Below are 19,396 nucleotides of genomic sequence, written 5' to 3'. Positions count from 1 at the left end.
GCTGGTGATCTGCACTTTTTTTTGTAAGGTATTTGGAATACAAAAGTGGCTATAGTAATTAGATTTGTATTAAAATTGGCAAACATATGTCAAGAAAGACAGAAGTTGCCCAGGAGTGATATACCTCAACTAGTTTATATTTCTTACACATAATCAGTATTTGCATTAAATTTTGGTAAAACTTTTCTTATTTCAATTATATAAACATTTATTGCATTTTCCTTTTAAATGTTATGTTAGAATTTAACTAAGTTCTAGTATGTTCTTTACTAGAAGGATTTAATAAAAGGCTTTGCTTACATAGCATGTTTAGGAAAAACATGAAAACTACTTTCGAAACTCATTTTCTGTCTAAATTTTATTGATGTTAAAGGTGCTTCACAGAGTGATGATGGCTCCAGACCCAAGGAGGAAACAAGGTAAGATTTTACTTACTGTTTATTGAGAATGCAGGAGGAGACAAGGGAAAACGAATAAATACTCATTTCAGTCAAAATGTCAAGTTCATATTGATATAAGAATAAATGATTGTCAAAAAATGCTTGCCCTGGCTGGTGTGGCGCGGTGGTTAGAGCATCAGCCTATACACCAGAGGGTTGCAGATTTGAATCCCAGTCAAGGACATGTACCTGGGTTGCAGGTTCAATCCCCAGCCCAAGTCAGGGTGTGCATGGGAGTCAACCAATCATCAATCATGTGACTCTCACATTGCTGTTTCTCTTTCCCCTTTCCCCCCCTCCCTTTCTCCCACTCTCTCTCAAAAAAGGTTAATCTCCTTCTGCCCTCGCTAGTTTGGCTCAGCCCATGGACCAGAGAGTCCTGGGTTCAGTTCCTGCTAAGAGCACATACCTCGGTTGCAGTTTGTCCACAGCCCCCATTGGTGTCATGTGGATTGTAACCACTCGATGTGTCTGTCACATTGATGTTTCTCTCTCTTCCTCACGCTCTATCTGAAGAAAAATGCAAAATTGTCCTCGGGTGAGGATAAAAAAAGAAAAAATCTCCTGTGAGGATTAACTAAAGAGAATAAAAAAAAGTTCAGGGCTCAAGGTAAGAAGGGAAATATTTATGAAACACCCAGGACTCTGCTTATCTGACTGCAGTTCTGTGGAGTAGGCCAGGGATACCCAAATTGCTAATACTTCCTTCAGCTTGTAGAAAGTGCATGTATTGGTATTTTTTTCAAAGGCAGGGAGTTCAGAATTTCAGGGCCATCACTAGGCTGTTAAATTTATTTTCTAGGAAAGCTAAAATATAAGAATTGGGTACATGTGACGGTCACCAGTAGCTGTAGTATCTTCTGGACCTTAATTAGAAGGGGCACTTTCAAGTGCCTGTGTGTGTCTTTAGTCTAACCCAACCAGGTTAGTGCCCTTGACCAGAATTGAACCTATGACTCTTTGGTCGGTGAGCAGATGCTCTAAGCACTGAGCCAAACTGGCCAGGGTTCTGTTTACTTTTTTTTTTTTTCAATCCTCACTCGAAGATATTTTTTTCCATTTATCTTCAGCTGGGGAGGGAGGGAAAGAGAGAGAGAGAAAAATACCAACGTGAGAGAGACACATTGACTAGTTGCCTCCTGCATGACCCCGACAAGGGCCGGAGACTAACCTCAACGAGGTACCTGACCTTGACCGGAATTGAACCCAGTCTCTTTGGTCCATGGGCTGATGCTGTAACTGCTGAGCCAAATTGGCCAGGGCTCTATTTACTTTTAAAAAAATTATTTTTATTTTTTATTTTTAGGGAGATAGATGGAGGGAGAAGGAGAGAGAGAGAAATAGCAATGTGAGAGAATGACATGGATCCGCTGCCTTCTGCATGTTCCCCCACCGGGGATCGAGCCCACAACCTGAGCATGTGCCCTGACCAAGAATCAAACCAGCAACCTTTTGGTGTATAGGCTGATGACCAGCCAACTGAACCACACTAGCCAGGGCTCTATTTACTTTTATGATGTATAAAAAATTCGTAATAAAATGTTTAAAACATACAACTCATTAAGATCTGGAAAATCAAAGTTTATAAAGCTATTGTGTTTTACCTGATGAAGATCTGCTTTCACAGAGCCATTCCTGTGACAAAGAATCATCTTCTAATCTCAAAAGAAGTATAGAATATTAAGGGGTTGTATCTTCTTGGCCAGAGAAAAATAACGATTTTAATTCTCACTGTGATTAAAACGTCATTGAAAAGGTTTTTAAAATTACATAAATGTCTCTAATGACTGGAAGACAACTTGTGCCTCTTTTTAGTTTTATGTTTAACAGAAGATTTCTTGAATTCCTGAAAATTTCCCCATACAAATGTTTTGATATTTCAGTTTGCTTTGGTTAAGTAACTTCTCTTTTGTATAATAAATCTATATTTTTGCATTAACAAATGAGAATGTGATATAATTTTACATACCCATTGAAAGGTTCTGTTATACCATTCTGTTATTTGCAAATCTCTTTTATACAATACTTTTATGACACTACTCTAAGAACTATACATTGGTATAGTCCCAGCCTCGTATCATTTATTTATCAGTGCTTTACATCTTGCCAAGTGAATCATTGTTATATGAAATCTGAAGAACAGTGTCTTCTTGATTTCTGAGACTGCCAGACTAGTCCTTAAGCATGTCTTTTTGTGTTAAGCATGAAATCCTTTGCATTAGCTTTTATTTCAGAGAACAGATCTCTGACATGGTTGGTTTGAAAAATATTTTTTAAACTGTCATATGCTGTTTAATGTTACCTCACAACAATCATGGCCATGACTGGCTTTTCCCCTTTGCTTTTATTTGCAGACTTCATAACTATACGACTAAAAAGCAGGGCACTATATATCCAGTGAACAATGGCTTCTGCTCCTCCCTGCCCCAGCTATCATTTAAGAAGTTTACTAAACAGCTTTAGGTTGTTTACCTTTTTTCCCTCATTCAAACACTGTGTATCATGAATGTAGTCTTGTTGATTTTCTTTCTCCTGTAGCATGTCTGGATGTTTTATATTTCTCATTGTTACCTTCTGTCATTTTTATGAAGTACCAAGATGATTGGTGCCTAGTGTTCAAGATTTTGTTGTTAGAAGTGCCTTCTTGAGTATACCTTTTTGATTTTTGTATTTATTAATTTTTAATTTTTTTATTATTATTGTATATTCCTCATCTGAGGATATTTTTCTACTTATTATTATTAGATAGAGTGGGAGGGAGGGAGATAGGGAAACATTGATGTGATAGAGCCACATCAACTGGTTGCCTCCTGCACAACCCGACCAGGGCTGGGGACAAACAGCAACTGAGGTATGTGCTCTTGACTTGAATCAAACCCGAGACTCTTTGGTCCATGGGCTGATGCTCCAACTGCTGAGCCAAACCCGCCAGGGCATATTATTTTAATTTTAAATATGGAAGAGAGGAAGGGAGGGAGAGAAAGAGCGATGTGAGAAACATTGATTGGTTGCCTTCCCTACATGCCCTGATCCTGCATCAGACCTGCAACCTTTTGGTGTATGCGATAACACTCCAGCCAGCTGAACCACCTGGCCATGGCAAAAGCTATTGCTTTTAACCATAATAGTGTGATTACTTCACACTGACAGTTCTGTGTAGTGTATTGGTGTTCCAGTTGATTTTCAAAATGCCATTTCAGGTTTTAGTTTCACACCCACTTATTAAAGGAACTAAAATACATTACCAGTGCTATTTTAGTACAGTCATGTTCCTCAATCTTCAGAGTACATTAGAATCATCTGGAGCACTGTTCAACCACAGATTACTAAGTCTTATCTTTAGTTTCTGATTCATTGCATCTAGGTGAAGCACAAAATTTGCTTTTCTTACAAGTTTCGTGGTGATGCTGATGCTGCTAGATCATGATAAAGATGTTTTTTAGAATACACTAAATTATTATGGGAAATCTATTCAGTTATATAATAAAGTGTATTTCTTGAAAATCTAAGCTTGCAGAATGTGCCAGAAATGTCATTCCATATTCATCTCTTATTCTTTTACTTCAGAGCCAGTTTGAATTAAAAAAAAATTTTTATACTTTATATTTTTATTATTAGAAAAACATGATTGTTTTTAAAAATGTAAATCATTGAATAAAATGTATAAAAGCTTCATGGAAGAAATAGCATTTGGCTTAAGATCATAGCATAGTTATAATTTGCATATGCATGTCTTTGGGGAATTGGAAAGAAGAAAGAGTTCTAGGTGAAAGGAAGAAAAACAATCATGGAGGTAGGGAAGAACACAGGGTGTTTTATTGGAAATCTTTAGTCAGTGTTTGACTGAAAGTAGACTAATTGAAAGTGGGAGATCTGGCTGGAGTGGCTTAGTTGGTTGGAGCATCCTCCTATACATCAAAAGTTCTTGGATCAGTCTCTGTCTCCGGCCAGGGCATGTGTTTCTTTCTCACATCATTAAGTCTCTCTCTCTCAGTGGTTGGAGCATCGGCCTGCGGACCAGAAAGTCCCTGGTTCAGTTCCCACTAAGGGCATGTACCTGGGTTGCAGTTTGTCCCCGGCCCTATATGGAGTCGTGGGGGGGGGCAACCACTCAATGTGTTTCTTTCACATTGATGTTTCGCTCTCTCTCTTCCTCCCTCTCCCCCTCCAGCTCCATCTTAAGATAAATGCAAAAAAAAAAAAAAAGGGTCTTCGGGTAAGGATAAAAAAAAATCAGATTACTAGTCCAGCTGGTGTGGCCCAGTGGTTGAGCATCGACCATGCACCAAGCGGTTGCTGGTTCGATTTCTGCTCAGGGCACATACCCAAGTTGTGGGCCAAATCCCCAGTGGGGGGCATGCATGAGGCGGCAAATCAATGTTCGCTCTCATCAATGTTTCTATCTTCCTCTCTTTCTAAAATCAATAATGAAAGAAATAAATTACTATAAATAATCTGAAGAACAGTGTTTTAGACATTTCTATGAGGTAGGTAGGTATCATATTTATAGGTGATGAGAAAACTGAGGCTCAGAAAGGAAAAGGACTTTGCTTGAATTTATAGTATAAGTGGCATAGTTGAATCTGGGACCATCTTCAGAGCCTGAGCTTATAGTTATCATGCTTTACTGCTGCCTAAAATGGGGTACTCCCCCCCCATGTAAGTAAGTGCTTAGCCCTCGATAAATATTAGATTGTTTTAGTACTACAGAGGTTGGGGCTAGATGATGATTTTGGTTTGCAAGTATAGGCTTATAGAATCTTTTATGGAGAAGAATGTCTCTAAAAATATTTTAGTAGGGCATTGGTACAATCAAAACTCCACAGAAAACATTTTTTGATCGTAATAATATAGTTTGGATATGTAGTGGTAAGTAACTGTGGGAAGACCGATGTGTGAAGCTGTTACTGTAATCTGCTGAGATACTGAGGGTTAGAACTGGAGTGATGGTGGTAGGAGAATAGAGAGAATGTGGAAGTAAAACCAGTGGTGGTTACATAGTGAGAGTCAAGAGACATAGGAGAAGAGAAAAGTCAAATTCCTTGGGAGTACAGCAGTGTCGCCTACAGAACCAATATTTTCTGCATTTAGTTAATAATTTGGTACCAGAGGATGGGAATAAGACAAAGATTAGAGATTTCTGATTTGGGAATCACTTTATTTATTTTATCCTCACTCGAGGACATTTTTGTATTTATCTTCAGATAGAGCGGGAAAGAGAGAGGGAGGAAGAGAGAGAGAGAGAAACATCTATGTGAGAGAAGCACATCAACTGGTTGCTACCCATGTGACCCCAACAGAGGCTGGGGATGAATTGCAACTGAAGTATATGCCCTTAGTGGGAACCTAACCCAGGACTCTGATTCGCGGGCCGATGCTCTAACCACTGAGCAAAACAGGCCAAGGTGATTTGAAAATCATTTTAGAGATGATCTTTGAAGTCATGAAATTTGAGAATGTAGGGGGAAATCCGAAGAGAAGGAAAAGGAAGACAAGAATAGTGTAGGGACCTATATTTAGGAGGAAGAGAACAAAATGAAGAAGGAATAGTTAGAGGTGGGAGTACAAGATTAGAAAAGCATTGTCACATATGTTGAGAAAAATTATTTTAAAAGATGGGCTATTTAACACTGTCAAAGACTAGAGAAGGGAGTGAGGTGTTAGACTAAGCCAGGGAGAACTATAAAAGCTCCAGGAGAAAATATGACTGGCTAACTTATTTTTTGGTACATTTAATTACATAGAAATAAAAAATTTTCATATATTTAAAAATAAAATATAGAATTAAAAACAAATGACAGCCCTGGCTGGTTTTACTCAGCGGTTAGAGCATTGGCCCACGGACCAGAGAGACCCGGGTTCGATTCCCGCTAAGGGCACATACCTCTGTTGCATTTTGTCCACGGCCCCAGTTGGGGTTGTGTGGGTGGCAGTCTCTCTCGCATTGATGTTTCTCTCTCTCTTCCTCCCTCTCCTTCTCCTGCTCTAACTGAAGATAAATGCAAAAAATGTCCTCGGGTGAGGATAAAAAAAGAAGAAAAATAGACAAATATTTGACTAATATGGAAGATAACTTAATATCCTCAGATTATAAGAAGCTCTTACAAATAATAGGAAAACTATTCTCATATAATAGAAAAACATACAGAAGACACATAAATAGTGCAAGGAAGAAGAAACTAAATGACCTGTAAATGAAATATTGTTGAACATTAACATTTTTTAAGTTTTTTAAATTGATTTTAGTGAGAGGAATAGAGAAAGGGGGAGGGGGGGAGAGAAAGAGAAAGAGAGAAAGAAACATCAATCGGCTGCCTCCTGCACATACTCTGACTGGGGATTGACCCTGCAAGCTGGTCATTTTCTCTGACTGGGAATCAAACTGGCAGTCTATCCATCCATGGGACTATCATCAACCAACAACTGAGCCACACCAGCCAGGGCAGACATTAACATTTTTTTTTTTTTTCTTTTTTTTATCCTCACCCGAGGATATTTTTCCATTTTTCGTACAGATAGAGTGGGAGGGAGAGAGAGAGAGAAACTTCGATGTGAAGGGACACATCGAGTGGCTACCACCCACACGACCAACCAGGGCCGGGGACAAACTGCAACCGAAGTGCATGCCCTTAGCGGGAACCGAACCCGGGTCTCTCCGGACCGCAGGCCGACGCTCTAACCGCTGAGCCAAACTGGCCAGGGCAACATTAACATTTTTATTTACCAAACTGACAACAATTTAAAAATATTTAAATATTTTATAGTGAAACAAGCATTTTCATATCTATCCAATGGGAGAACAGATCAGTTATTACCTTTTAAAAATATGTGTCTTTAATTTAGCAATCAGTATTTCAGTCTTCAAAATATTAGGAAACATTGATTCAGCTATTCCGTTCTGGCAGTCTATCTGATGGAAATAAACATTACAAAAAAAACCCCAAAATAACATGATTATATGATGGAGTATTCTGCAGTCATTAGAAATGTTTTTGAATAATTTGGGGAAGATGCCTAGTATATAATGAGTATAAAACAAAGACACAAAACTCATCCAGGGTATGATCACATACATTGCTTGATCACAGTCATAGCCAATGAGAAAGTACTGTCAAGATATACTCCCATATATTTTTTTCTCTTAATCCTCACCTGAGGATATTTTTTCTATTGATTTTGAGTGACAGTGGAAGGAAGGGGAGAGGGGGAGAGGGAGAGAGAGAAACATCGATGTGAGAGAGACACATCGATTGGTTGCCTCCTGCATGGGCCTTGACTGGGACTGGATATTGAACCTTCAACCCAGATATGTGCACTTGACCAGGAATTAAACCTGAGACCCTTTGGTCCTAGGGTTGAGCTACACCAGCCAGGGCAGTATACTCCCTTATCTTAATGGTAATAATCTCCAGAATGTAAGGTTGGGATGATTTCTGTTTCATAATCAGAAGTTACTTTTCACTTGGAAAACTTTTTAGAAATGAAGTTACACTAAATAATTAAAAATTGTAATGAAGGAAAGGAGAATGGGAGAATATTTCAAGGAGCAATTAGGATTGAGGAAATGTTTTAGGTTGCAGGATTTAGTTATATTTATAAACTTAGAGGAAAGAGAGAAGAAGAAGGAAGATGAAAGATGCAAGATAGGGGTTAAATGATGATGGAAAATCCTAGAAGATACAGGCTGAAATCAAGGACACACAGACACATTAGCCATGAAGAAGTGAAGAGAATTCCCCACACTCCCAGGATGGGAAACAAACAGATGAAGATGACTAGAGAAATTTCAAGGTAAAGAAGAAAGTTGAAGGATATCAGATAATCATTTTATGGAAGAAGCCTAGTCAGGGTCATTTGCAGATTGGGATTGGTATTTGAGGATATTGAAAAGATTTTCAGTGGGTACTTGGAATGTGGTTAAGAGTAGATTAGAGCTGTAGGAAGTGATTGATTTTCAAGCAGTAAGGATAAGCCTAATTGAAGTTTTTGAATAATATGAATTATAGCCCATGTTGCCTCAGTCTCTTTGAAACAGTCAAACTTCAGGAAACTGAAGTCTACCAGAACAAAAAGATACAGACTGAAGAAGCACAATTTTAATTTTAAAAAATCTTTTGCCTAGGTCTGTATAATTGTATAGGACCTAGTAAAAGGTCTTTGTTCTACCAAACTACTATTAATTATTTTATTACTGTTAATTTTAACACCAGTACACCAATTCTTGTGTTCTGGAACCCGTGGTGTAAGTTGTCATAGTCATCTGTCATTTCTAATTCTTTAGTTCCTTTCTTCTTCTTTCTTGTTCTTCTTTTTCCTTTTTGATTCTAGAGCAGGGGTGGGGAACCTTTTTCTGCCAAGAGCCATTTGGATATTTGTAACATCATTCGCAGACCACACAAAATTATCAACTTAAAAATTAGCCTGCTAGCCCAGCTTGTGTTGCTCAGTGGATTGAGCAGCGTCCCTTGGACTGAGAGGTTCTGGTTTGATTCCCCGTCAGGGTACATGCCCATGTTGCAGGCTGGATCCCCTGTAGGGGGCATGCAGGAGGCAGCCGATGGATGTTTCTCTCTCACATCGATGTTTCTATCCTTTCCCCTCTGTATAAAAAAAATCAATAAAAACATATTTTTTAATTAGCTTGCTATATTTGGTCAGGCTAATTTGTTGAGGCATGTGATGTTAGATGGTATTGATTTCTAGGGCCTTATACATTCCCCACCTCTGTTTAAGAGAGTGGGGAAGGCGGAGAGAGAGAGCTTTTGTGCTTGTATGTGCCCTGATGGGGGATGAAACCCACAACCTTAATGTATTGGGATGATGTTCTAACCAACTGAGCTACCTGGCCAGGGCTGATTTTTTAATTGTCACCTGAGGACATTTTTGCATTTATCTTCAGATAGAATGGGAGGGATTGAGGGAGGAAGAGAGAGAGAGAGAAACATCAGTGTGAGAGAGAGACATTGACTGGTTGCCACCCACGCGATGCCAACTGGGGCCAGGGACAAACTGCAACTGAGGTATGTGCTCTTAGTGGAAACCGAACCCGGGACTCTGTTTGATGGACCTACACTCTGACTGCTGAGCCAAACTAGCCAGGTCACCAGGGCTGATTTATAGTAACAGGAAAAGAACAACAACCTTTTTATCTTGTGAGTCATTGAAAATGAAAATCTTAGGACTTTTCCTTACTGGGCTCAGTGGAAAATTTATTAGGACCTTTTTTTCTTTTTAATTGATTTCAGAAAGAGAGGAAGGGAGAGTGAAAGAGAGATAGAAACATCGTTGAAAGAAGACATTGATTGGCCACCTCCTGCATGCCCCCTACTGGGAATTTGGCACACAACCTGGGCACGTGCCATGACCGGGAATAGAACCGGCGACCTCTTGGTGAATGCCACAGCCACACCAGCTGGGCTTACCTATATTATTTACTCTATTAAAATATACCTGATTTCTCAACTGGAACATTCTCCAATATTACTTGTCTCCAGAGAGCAGTAGTGGAAAAATTAAATGAAGGATTAATTGTAGTGAAAGGATTGCTTAGGGGAGGGGGAAGTATTGGACAAGAGTGAAGGAATTAAAGGTACTAGGGAAAGTTGCATATGATGGAATGTGAAAATAGATCATCATGAGACTGAATAAAAGCTTAGGAGGCAGGTAGAAGGCATAGAAGGTTGTAGATAGAGGGATTTCAGTTTAAGATCTACATAGAGAAGCAGTTTTAAGAATTAAAGAAATTTAAGGAGTCGTCATACTATTACACAGGTTGTCAGATAATTATGTTGAGACAATATGATCAAACTATTAGAAGGGTGGGCCCTCGCTGAATAGTTTAATTGATTAGAGAGTCATTCTAATATAATACTCCAAGATTGCCGGTTCAATCCCTGGTCGGGGCACATACAAGAATTAATCAATGAATGCATAAATAAGTGGAACAACAAATAGATAATTCTTTCTCTCTCTCCCTTTCCTCCCTCTTTAAAACCAATATTTAATAAAAAAGATATTAGAAGAATGAACAGTATGAATGTTAAAAACCTCTAACATTTTATTTTATTTCTTTTTAAAGAACAATTTATTGATTTTTTTTTTTTTTTGAGAGATAAGAAGGGAGAGGGAGAGAGAGAGAAACATCAATGTGAGAGCGCAACGTGATTGGGCTGCCTCTTGCATGCCTCCCACTGGGTATTGATATCAAGCCCATAACCCAGGCATGTGCCCTTGACCTTGGGAATCGAACCAGCAGCCTTTCAATAAATGGGACAATGCCCAGCCAGTTGAGCCACACAGGCCAGGGCAAAAAACCTCCAAAATTTTGGTTCTCAAAAATAGAACATAGCATTTTTAGAATTTAGTTTCCAGTACCCCTTTGTCATAGCAGATTTACCTCATTCCCTGAATGCTCCTCCCTCATGCATTCCTAAAACTGACTAGCACTGGATGTGCAATTTAGTATGAATTTGGAGTTGTGAGAAGGTTTTTAGGAATCATTTCCTCCAGGTCATGAACTTTTGGATGACAGAGAGATTAACTCTCCTTTGGTCACATAACTTGTCAATAGAGTCAGTTAGAAATCTCAGTTTCTCACATTTGATCCCATTCTACCAGTTGTCTGTCTTTTAAAAAGCATCTCAAATCTTTCTTTAAAAAGTAAACTCTTAAAATTGTATGAAGAGGCAATACGTAGAGTCTCAAAGGGGTCTAGGTTCAAAATGGGTTTGGAATCTCATCGGCCAAGGGGAGGGGAGCAGTTTCAAAACTGACTCTTCATGCATTTAGTTTATATGCTGGGGTTGTTGAGCCTTCCTGCAGACAATTAACACTAACCAGGTGCTAATTGGCAGTTACTAAGCTGTTCCCTTTAATCAAAATAAGCATTTGAGAAACCCTCAAAGCATTGCTTGTCATACCCTACTGTCTACACATATCTGGAGATTTTATTAAAATTCTAGTTCAGAGAAAGTAGGTCGAGAGTGGAGTCCAAGATTGTATATTTCTAACAGGCTCATATGTATTGTCTTTGTCTTCTGATTCAAGAACCATACTTTAAGAAGAAAGGCCTTAGCCCTGGCCAGTTTGGCTCAGCGGTTAGAGCTTCTGCTTGCGGTCTAGAGAGACCCGGGTTCGGTTCCCGCCAAGGGCGCGTACCTTGGTTGCAGTTTGTCCCAGGCCCTAGTTGGGTCATGTGGGTGGCAGCCACTCGATGTCTCCCCTTTACATTGATGTTTCTCTCTCTCTCTCCCCCTCCCACTCTATCTGAACAAAATATGGAAAAAATGTCCTCAGATGAGGATTTAAAAAAAAAAAAAAGGAAGAAAGGCCTTAAAGTACTTCTGGGTACAGAGTTTGAAATAATAAATGATGCTGCCTCTCTGTTTTGGTTTTTTAAATGTATTAGCTTTTATTTTGTTCAGGTTTGTTCAGGATTATGGTCCAGGATTATGGATTAATACTTACAGGATAGTAGGTATCAGAGCCTTAGCTGAGACACCTGCAAACTGGCTAACACATGTTCCACTTTTAAATCCCTGGCGAGGTTCCCCTTGGGAAAAGGAATCAACTATATTTAGCTGGCAGTATTAATAAAGTTCAGAATGACATTTCCTGTTAGTGTCCTTTCCCCTTTTTCTTTCCTTCCAATTGATGTCATTGGTTTGAAAAAATGATAGTTCCTTTAAAAACAAAAAAGGTCTTGGGCACCTGTCTTCTAGCTCATGAACTTTAAACATTTTGCTGAATGGAAGGAGAGCATCCCATGGGAATTAAGTATACTTCTTTCTCCTAACGTGGAACAGTCAGCCCTGCCCCAAACTTGTCCCGATCCTAAAAGCCTATAGAAATCAAGAAAATTATGACGTTATCTGTGCTTCTTATAAAATAGTGCCCTTTCTCAGACATTTGGGACTTAGAAAATTTGACTGTTTCTGCTTACACAGAGCCTCAGTAGACTTATTTGAAATCTGAACCAGTGTGCCTAATAGTTAAATGGTCCCAAACCCTGATTCCTCATTCTGTTACTGCATGGTCTCTCTGGGTTATATATAAGACCCTACCCAAGAACTGTTTATATATTTGATATGGCTAGCCAGAAATTAGAAAGATTTTTTCAAACTTCTAAAACTTTGACTTTTGGTCTTCCTGCTAGTTTTTGCTAAATTAAAGAGCATTTTCCCCTGCCTCCCTTTCCTTTATACCCTTTTCTTACCCAGAGTGAACACAAATGGATCAGATGACCCTGAGGATGCAGGGTCTGGTGAAAATAGGAAGGTCAATGGGAATAATTCTCCATCACTCTCAAATGGCGGTTTTAAGCCTTCTAGGCCTCCAAGACCTTCACGACCACCTCCACCTACCCCACGCAGACCAGGTGTGTATTCCAGCCATACATTAGGGATATAACTCTTATACTGTGATTGTAAATGATGTTCTGTTTGGCAGTTGACCCTCAGGTAAGTTGTCAAGAGGCCCTTTTAGGTTGGTTTTCTAGCTGTATTTTTACATTAAAGTTTTTTGCCAAGAATGATCTTTCTGTAAGTAATTACCTTTTTCCTAAGTTTTTCCTCCAGGTGTGAAGTTAATGAGGTATGTGTTGTATTCATAATGAAAATCAGGTGTACATTATATAAAATATAGGCAGTATAGATAAGATTGCAGCTTTCTGTCAGGGTTTATAACTGTGTGGACATTAGTATGCCATAGAATCAAGGATCTTATTCTCATTATATCCTTTAGAATAGTGGTTCTCAACCTTCCTTAATGCCACGACCCTTTAATACAGTTCCTCATGTTGTGGCGACCCCAACCATACAATTATTTTCGTTGCTACTTCATAACTGTAATTTTACTACTGTTAGTGAATTACATCAGAAATATGTGTTTTCTAATGGTCTTAGGCGACCCCTGTGAAAGGGTCGTTTGACCCCCAAAGGGGTCACGACCCACAGGTTGAGAACCGCTGCTTTAGAAAGACAATTAGTAAATGGCAAGTAATGCTAAATGATACTCCGATTTTAAAGGAAAAAATTATTATACAACAAATGTAGTAAAAATTTTAAAGGAAAAAATTATACAACAAATGTAGTAAAAATATAACCATCTACAGATAGACTATCCATTTTTTCCCCAACTAGCCAGAACAAATCTTTAATCTGTTATTATTTCCCTCTGCTAGTATGTAGACAGGGAATGTAAGATAATTTAACCAAATGTTATTAGAAAAGTAAATTGATTGTCCACAAATCATTTTGTTAAATGACTATGTTTAATTATACATCTTCCCCCTTTTCCTGTAGATAATTGTGTTAACAATATATTCCCAGTCTTCAAGGTCATATACTACTTTGTTATAATATTGGTGACTTCCTCTAGGTGTTGTTTTGTCAACAAGTATTTCTTGAAGATGCAATATGTACTTAATAACTATTTGTAAGATTATTGCTTATCAGTCAGATCTTCCATATTATAACTAACATCCAAAATTGATCTCTGATCTGCAAGGTCTCATTAGAAATACAATTTTAAGAATCTAGAAAATTATTAAATGAACTTAATAATATTCCAATAACCATGGAATACCAACACTTACCTATTCTAAGAGTTTTTATTTCCTGTGGCATCAGGAAATCAGAATCTCTGCTTCATAATTAAAATGGGGCATGTGAAAGACAGAGCCTTAAAAAATGTAAACAAGACTATTTAGTGGGACCATTGGCTATTTCCCATTATTTATTTTACTTAAGTAATTTTTACCTGCTTATCCACATACTAAATTTTATGTTTTCCGTCTACCTTTTTATTTTTTAAAGGTAAAATTTTATTCTGATTTCTGAAAATAAAAGTTTGTTTTCTTTTTTTCCAAATCTTTTATAGCATCTGTCAATGGTTCACCACCTTCAGCCACTTCTGAAAGTGATGGATCTAGTACAGGTTCTCTGCCTCCAACAAATACAAATTCAAATACATCTGAGGGAGCAACGTCTGGATTAATAATTCCTCTTACTATATCTGGGGGCTCTGGCCCTAGGCCATTAAATCCTGTACCCCAAGCTCCCTTACCACCTGGGTGAGTAACTGTTTTTGATTAACATTTATTTTCTTTGGGTGTCTATATATACTTATTAATAAGGAAAATATTACGGAACTCCCCATTCTTTAAAAAACTGTCCTCAAACAATTGTAATTGATTTTGGTGGGGATCTAGAATCAAATTGAACCCCAGAAAAGCTTGCCATATTTAAGTTTTCACCCTAATTTTCAGGGCGAAGTGGAAGTTTTTTTTTTTTTTCCTGAAAGACTCTGAACCATAGAAAGTTAACCAAGGCCAAGTAGTAAAATAGTCACCTTATTCAGATTGCTTTTTTAAAAATATGTTTTCATTGATTTTTTTAGAGAGAGAGGAAGAGAGAGAGAGATAGAAACATCAATGTGAGAGAGAAACATCAATTGGCTACCTCCTACACACCCCCTACTGGAGATCAAGCCTGAAATCTGGGCATGTGCCCTGACTGGGGACTGGGAATTGAACTAGGACCTCACAGTCCATGGGATGATGTTCAATTCACTGAGCCAACAGGTTGGGCTGTTTTTTTGTTGTTGTTTTTTTAAATACTTTTATTGATTTTTTTAGAGAGGAAGGGTGGGAGAGAGAGAAACATTGATCAGCTGCCTTTTGCATGCACCCTACTGGGGATCTAGCTGGCAACCCAGGCATGTGCCCTGACCAGGAATCCACTTTGCCATACCAGTGAGGCCAGATTGTTGTGGTTTTTTTTTGGAGGGGGGGGGGGATAAAAATAGGACACTGAGAAAATTAGTACTCATAATCCCATTTTAATCACTACTGGTTAATTTTTAAATTAATAATACTCTAATAGAGTGTGTGTGTGTGTGTGTGTGTGTGTGTGTGTGTGTAGTGGCATTCAAATTAATCCAGAGCTCAGAATGCTAATCAAAATTAATTGACTGGCTAATATATTAATAAACTCTCATGATGAGAATTTTATTTGCTAAACAGATTATATATTACTTGTGTGGATAATTAGGCCTTATTCCTTTTGGAAAGCCTCCATGGGAAGACAAATTAGAAAGTTGTTTGTGCAAGGGATTTTGACAAAGAAACTGGGTACTCTTTTTTTTTTTTTTTTTTTTATCCTCACCCGAGGACATTTTTCCATTTTTTTGTTCAGGTAGAGTGGGAGGGAGAGAGAGGAACAGAGAGAGAGAGAGAAACATCGATGTGAAAGGAACACATCGAGTGGCTGCCACCCGCACAACCGACCAGGGCCGGGGACAAACTGCAACCGAGGTACATGCCCTTAGCGGGAACCGAACCCGGGTCTCTCAGGACCGCAGGCCGACGCTCCAACCGCTGAACCAAACCGGTCAGGGCGAAACTGGGTACTCTTAAAGCAATTGGTGGTCCTAGGCTATGGTGGTTTAGTCTTCTTCACTTTGGAGATAAACCTACCTAGGAGACTAGAATACTCAGAATGGCTTTTTGCAGTGTACTGTGCAGAGACTCCTGATGGAGTCTTACTCTTTGATTTTAGTGTTTATAGAGCCCAAATAGTTTTGTCTTTTCGTTAGCAGTCTTTAAGTTTTTCTTCAGATGTCATAGCTTTGATGATAGCTTTCTTTTCCTCTCAAGTCCTGCATATACCCTGATCAGATTGAGATAGACTTTGTCTCCTGAATGGGTCATCCTCAAGCTTCTTTAGAAATACAAGGCTTCTCCTAGAGCAGATACTTGATACTTCTGTAGAAGAAATCTCGTCCACTGTGTGTCACCCTCAGGATGACATTTCTTGATTTTGTTTCTAAATTCTTTTTGTATCTTTTGTATATACTGACATGCTTATTTGCCTCGGTTCTATAATATGGTCATGTAAGAGAAAAAGGCAAAGATAGGATTGAAAGTCTAGGTTACTCTTACAAGTACCATAGCCGCTTTTTAAATTTTGTGTTTAAGTTGGGAGCAGAGAGTGGACCAGCATGGGCGAGTTTACTATGTAGATCATATTGAAAAAAGAACAACGTGGGATAGACCAGAACCTCTACCTCCTGGGTAAGTATCTGCATTAAAGAAGAAAAAAACAATTTATTCAGAACTATAGATTATGTCTGTAGAAAATCGTCACTACATTCTTACTTTTCAGCTCTTCCTGTCTTTTCTCTGTCCACTTTGTTTTGTGGTAGGTGTAAACAAAAAAGAAGAGAGTCAGAAAATAGATGGAGCATAATGAATGCTTTTAATTTTTCACTTATTTCTGACCTAAAGATTCTATAGGTCTTGCTACTTCCAAGTTTCCCTTTCTGAACTTTAACTGCTTTAAACTACAGAGTTTTAGGATTAGTTTCTTTAAGAGTAATTATTTAACTGAATAAGAATTATAATCCCTATCATATATATGAGGATAAAGTCCTTATTATATTAAAAAATACTTTATAATAGTGAAGTCATTGTAAAATAATTGGGGGAATAAAGAATATTTATTATTATTTTTAATCCTCACTTGAGGATGTGTTTATCGAAATGAGAGAGAAGCATTGATGTGAGAGAGAAACATTGATTGGTTGCCTCCTGTATGTGCCTTGACCAGGGATTGAACCCACAACCTAGGTATGTGCCCCAACCGGGAATCAAACCCGCAACCTTTTGGTGTATGGGATGATGCTCCAACCAACTGAACCACCTGGCCAGAGCTAAAGAATATTTTAATACAAAGTGTTAAGCATTGAACATTTACATTATATAATTAAAAGAAAAGTATTTTTATTTAAGGGAAGTCAGTAGCAAACATGGGGAAATATTTAATCTTGCTAGTATTCTTTAATACACACCTAAAAGGTACTGTTTTACTTATTAAATTATTAGATAATATATCCTGTGAAATTGTGGAGGAACTTTACCTCATAACATAGCTGGTGGTGGTATAATTACAGTGTTACAGTTCTTACAGGAAGTATATATAACCATAATAATGCACATACTCTTAGTAATTCCCTCAGAAATTTATCCTAAAGAAATAATGCAAAAGAACAAAATAATTTTGATATATTAAAGGTATTATTTTATCATTTATGATACCAGAATATTGGAAAGAACCCTAAACAATCAACCAGATAGAAATCACAAAGTTGTTGTATCATTGTTTATTTAATATTATACTTCTATTTGAAATGATAAATTAGGTCATTATATTCTTGTGGAAAAATGCTTTTTGATATCTGTGAAAAGCTATATATAAGAATTAAGTCCCTGTTAAGGTTGCAAAAATCACAAGAACATTGAGAAAATGAGAACTTTTTTCTTAATGACTGTCTGAGACTTACTAAATAGACATTGTGTTTAAGTTCATTTGTAGACCATTTCAGAATACGTAAAATAAAAAGCTTCAGGTAAATCAATAGTAGTTTCTCAAAGTAAAATGTTACCAAACATGCACCAGGGCCAATACGAAGCCCTGTTTAATTCTTATCTGTTTCACAAGTATTTGTTGAATTAGGTTGTTTTTGTTCTGATATAGCTGGGAACGCAGGGTTGACAACATGGGACGTATTTATTATGTTGACCATTTCACAAGAACAACAACGTGGCAGAGACCAACATTGGAATCCGTCCGGAATTATGAACAGTGGCAGCTCCAACGTAGTCAGCTTCAAGGAGCAATGCAGCAGTTTAATCAGAGATTCATTTATGGGGTGAGCAACCTACTGCATTATAAACTTAATAAGACTATTTGGTTTTTAACCTCTTCCTATATATGAACTGTAAAGCACTAACTAGAAGGAAGGTATAAGTAGGATGGCAACCCAGTTGTTGCTGTTGATATTATTTTTAGACTTTATCTTGACTATTCTATGTACGTGATCTGTTCTTTCCTCTTTGAAATTTCCTGAAGTTCAACCTCCTTTATTTTGTTAATGTCAAAAATAAAAAAGCTGTTAGGACAACCTAAAAGTCATGGACAAAACAATAGTAGCAATAAACCCAAGCAATTTGAAAAGAATTAAAAGAGTTTTAAGTTTAGTACTTCCTAACTTAGTGGAACATTTGAGGGTTTAGGTCTAAGAACATCTAACTCTTGAGTGGTTGTACCAGAACTTATGATAGAATTGAATCACTTTGTAATGTATAATTGAATCACCTCATACATTTTTTGGTGCTGTGGAAGACTACAGAAATTTGCTTTCTTATAGGATTATGCTAAATACATTCTGGCTTCAAAACCAAATGATCTTTGCTAGAAAACATTTCCTTTTTGAAAATGGTTTAAATGTACATATTTTCCTTTAGAGTAATATTGCAGCAATAGTGATATACACCAAAATATATTAATGGCTTGTTGTATAATCTTTGGTGCTAGGAACTTTATAATCTCTCAAATCACAGATCTTTTCTTTGAGGAAAGAAAAATAGTCCTTGGAGAAATTTGATTCTATGTGCCAAACAAGAGGGATTTGTTTTGAGTAATATATAGAACCTAAACAGGAGAAAGTCAACTTTCCAAGACTTTAAGAGAAGCCGACCCTCTTCATTGCCATCTCTTCCCCTCTACCACCATCTGTACAATCTCTGTCAGGATCCATTGAAGTAAATTCATGTCTTCACTAGGCATTACCTTGTTTTCTTTTCTCCATGTTCCTGTGTATTTCTTGGACCTCATCACCATAATAGATTTCACGCACTCACAACTTCACCATTATCACCAGCCTTCCCTGGTTATGACTAAAATAACTTTATTTATTTTCCTCACCCGAGGATATTTTTACATTTATCTTCAGATACAGTGATAGGGAGAGAGAAATATCAGTGATAGAGCCACATCAACTGGTTGCCACCCACACGACCCGAACTGGGGCCAGGGAAATAATACAACTGAGGTATGTGCATTTGGCCAGAATCAAACCCGGGACTCTTTGGTCCGTAAGCCAACGCTCTAACCACT

General features: G+C 37.8%; 1 protein-coding gene across 10 annotated transcripts in view; it reads left to right on the top strand.

Moving 5' to 3' along the window:
- Positions 1-19,396, top strand: part of ITCH (itchy E3 ubiquitin protein ligase) — a 125,066-nt gene that overhangs the window by 55,306 nt on the left and 50,364 nt on the right. For 7 of the 10 annotated variants that reach the window (XM_036245842.1, XM_036245846.1, XM_036245839.1 and 4 more), the window contains 5 exons: positions 365-419; positions 12,659-12,816; positions 14,319-14,511; positions 16,417-16,512; positions 17,975-18,149. In XM_036245842.1, coding sequence (XP_036101735.1) covers positions 365-419; positions 12,659-12,816; positions 14,319-14,511; positions 16,417-16,512; positions 17,975-18,149 — 677 coding nt within the window. Of the gene's footprint in view, positions 1-364; positions 420-2,794; positions 2,904-12,658; positions 12,817-14,318; positions 14,512-16,416; positions 16,513-17,974; positions 18,150-19,396 lie in introns of all 10 variants that reach the window. The other 3 variants (XM_036245844.1, XM_036245843.1, XM_036245847.1) reach the window with 2 other exon arrangements.

This window comes from Molossus molossus, unplaced genomic scaffold (genome assembly GCF_014108415.1).
Source record: "Molossus molossus isolate mMolMol1 unplaced genomic scaffold, mMolMol1.p scaffold_m16_p_6, whole genome shotgun sequence".
NCBI classification, from domain to species: Eukaryota; Metazoa; Chordata; class Mammalia; order Chiroptera; family Molossidae; genus Molossus; species Molossus molossus.
This window is presented reverse-complemented; position numbering and strand designations above follow the sequence as displayed.